The sequence below is a fragment of the Austrofundulus limnaeus genome, unplaced genomic scaffold (assembly GCF_001266775.1).
Source record: "Austrofundulus limnaeus strain Quisiro unplaced genomic scaffold, Austrofundulus_limnaeus-1.0 Scaffold211, whole genome shotgun sequence".
Classification (NCBI taxonomy): Eukaryota; Metazoa; Chordata; class Actinopteri; order Cyprinodontiformes; family Rivulidae; genus Austrofundulus; species Austrofundulus limnaeus.
The window spans coordinates 670,561-673,217 of NW_013952613.1; the positions used below are offsets into that span (position 1 = coordinate 670,561).

Consider the following 2,657-nt stretch of genomic DNA (forward strand, 5'->3'; position numbering starts at 1 on the left):
GTATTAAAAAAGGTATTTACCAAGAAAAAAACATTTATGTGTAAATCATAGGATCTCACGTTAATAAAGTTATTGGAGTCATAAGATTGAAAATCAAGTTTTATGAAGAAATCCAGCTGATTCCTGTTTATTCAGACATACCATTTTGAACACCATATATTTTTCTTACAGGAGGAACCCCAAACCGCCACGACCCCCTCCTGTTTACAGAGCTTTATCAAACAACAAACACGGTTTCATTTTTTCTGAAAGAATATCTGATTCTGCACACGATTACATGTTGCATAAAGTCCCAGCTTCTGATTGTTCAAAAGTTTGCAGCATGTCTCTCAGCTGCTGTTTATGAAGTGACTCAGTCAGGAAGTGGTCTTCACGTCGCGTCCAGCCCATCGTGTGCTCACAGAACTTACAGAAAAGTTCTTCTCCAGATAAATGAAGAACCGCTGGAATATTGTTCTGTCCAAAACGTTACCATAACACCGCTTCATATTTTTGGAGGACGCTTTTGTTTTAGTGAGCCGCGCTGTGTCGGGAGGGGAGCTCAGAGCTCACCCTGTTAGCAGGTAACAGCAGGTACAGGAAGCAACAGCGGCCAAAATACCTCAGAAACTCGTCCAAATAAGCTAACTCGGTGAGATTGTTTTGTTGTGTGTGAATAAAACAAATAAACAGCCAGGGGATGAACAAAAGTTTTCCTTTACAGTTTTTTATACAGTTAATATGTCAAAATTTATGCATTTTTGTCCTTGTTTTTTTAAACGCAGTATAAGCCCTCACTACTAAGACTTGTGACTTTCTCTAAAACCCCCACAATGCATTGACTTCCATTGTATCTGAGATCTGAGTTTTCTATTCAAAACCTGAAGTGTAGGGTCTTATTTTGTTGTGTTTCCCACACAAAACAAACAGTACAAACATAAAATGAAAACATTTATCGAGCCTTTTGGTACTCATTTTAATGTCCACTATTTGAGGCTTACTGTGTTTCTTCCTGCCTAAAGTGCTACATTGTGCTGTCCAAAAAAAAAATGAAATAAAAAAATGGGTGAGAGTCATCATGGCACCCAGTGACTCAGCAGATTCTGCTACTGGTTTCTAGATTACCCTGCAGCCTTTTTTTCTGATATTTTCCCATCACAACTGCCCTAGAAAATCCAGTATTTAAAGTACCACTTCATGTTGGAAACCAAAAACCAAAAGAGCAAATAGAAGAGACTTTAACCTCTCGGATTCTCTTTAAAATGAAAGTCTGACTCTGTGACGGCTTGGAGTACTACAAAGTTGATCCCAAATTACTTTCCCCCTATTCTAAGAATAAAGTTGGTGGATGTTTAAATTTTTCTCGAGAGCTGCATTTTCCTGGAAATTTTCTAGATTTTCCTTTTGGTTTTCTGTGTCCTCAGAGACAGGTGGCGCTGCTGAGGCAGCTGCAGGTCCAGCTGAAGAAGCAGCGTGCAGAGAATATGCTCCTGGAGGCTCAGATCCGAGAGGAAGTCAGTCGAGAGTTCTCAGAACTTTTCTCTGAGATGCAGAATAATTACAGGTGAGACATTTTCATTAGTTTTGTTGACTTTAAGTCAGATGTAGTTGTATGTTCATTCTGTGCCACGTTCTTCTTGGTTTCTGTTTCACAGTTTTAAAAACTGTACTTCAAATAAAATAATTACCAGAGGTTATTAGATGAAGCTTTCTCATCTTTTAAGCCTGGTCGTGTTTGTGTTTGCCAGTGAGCGTCTGGTCAGGGAAAGAGACATTTTGGAGGAGCGAGCAGAAAGGAGGCTGGAGATTTTCAAGAATTTGATTAACAACATGTCCGTCGCTGAATCCAAACACGATGTAGAAACCATGGTAACACACTTTATTCTTCTGTTCACGTTCATTTGCTCTGCACGGTGATTTGACTTGTACTTCTGAGAATAAGATGAGGATGTGTGTTTTTTTCTCTGTCAGAACAAATGTCTGATCTCCCATGCCCCTGAACTGGTGGACTTGCAGGATTTGACTGATCCAGCCGGTGTGTGTTCAGTCTCAGTCCAAACTGCACAGTACAGTGTAGAGAACCCAGAGACAAAGGTTCTGGACCTGACGGCTCAACAACAACAGCAACACACCCAGACTGGTAAAACCACACAAAGACTCCAGGAGGAAAATAACCTCTTTTAGAGACAGGAACTTAACTTCAAAAACAAATTAAACCCATTTTCGCTACTATTGCCTTAATATAAGTTAAATGCCTATAATTTTACCCAATTTCCCTCTGGGATCGATAAAGTATATTTGAATTTGAATTGAATATAAGAAACACATTTTTTAGTTGTTGCACCGGTTTTATTTTTCTCATCCTCTTCTGTTTTATTTTGTTGCTGAAGCTGGTTCTGTAGAGGATGAGGAGAAAAACAGGATTCTACTGCAGCTCCAGGAGAAGCCATCAGACGTGGCCCGGCTGGAGAAGCAGCTGGGAGACCTGCAGGAGACGATGGAGCTGGACTCACAGAACTGTTTGATGCCAGTTAAAGCGGAGAGTGGAGATCAGCTGAAGGTAGGGATAGCTGCAACTACTACCTGAGCAATCACATACAGTGGTTTGCAAAAGTATTCATACCCCTTGAACTTTTCCATATTTTGTCACATTACAACCACAAACATAAATATATTTC

General features: G+C 40.0%; 1 protein-coding gene across 1 annotated transcript in view; it reads left to right on the forward strand.

The window, feature by feature from the left end:
- The window catches only part of LOC106525092 (kinesin-like protein KIF20B), a gene marked incomplete at its 3' end in the record, with an annotated part of 24,183 nt that overhangs the window by 18,276 nt on the left and 3,250 nt on the right, over nucleotides 1–2,657 (forward strand). Inside the window, 4 exon segments of the mRNA XM_014019204.1 lie at nucleotides 1,404–1,543; nucleotides 1,728–1,848; nucleotides 1,951–2,119; nucleotides 2,370–2,539. Of these exon segments, the coding sequence (XP_013874658.1) occupies nucleotides 1,404–1,543; nucleotides 1,728–1,848; nucleotides 1,951–2,119; nucleotides 2,370–2,539 (600 nt within the window).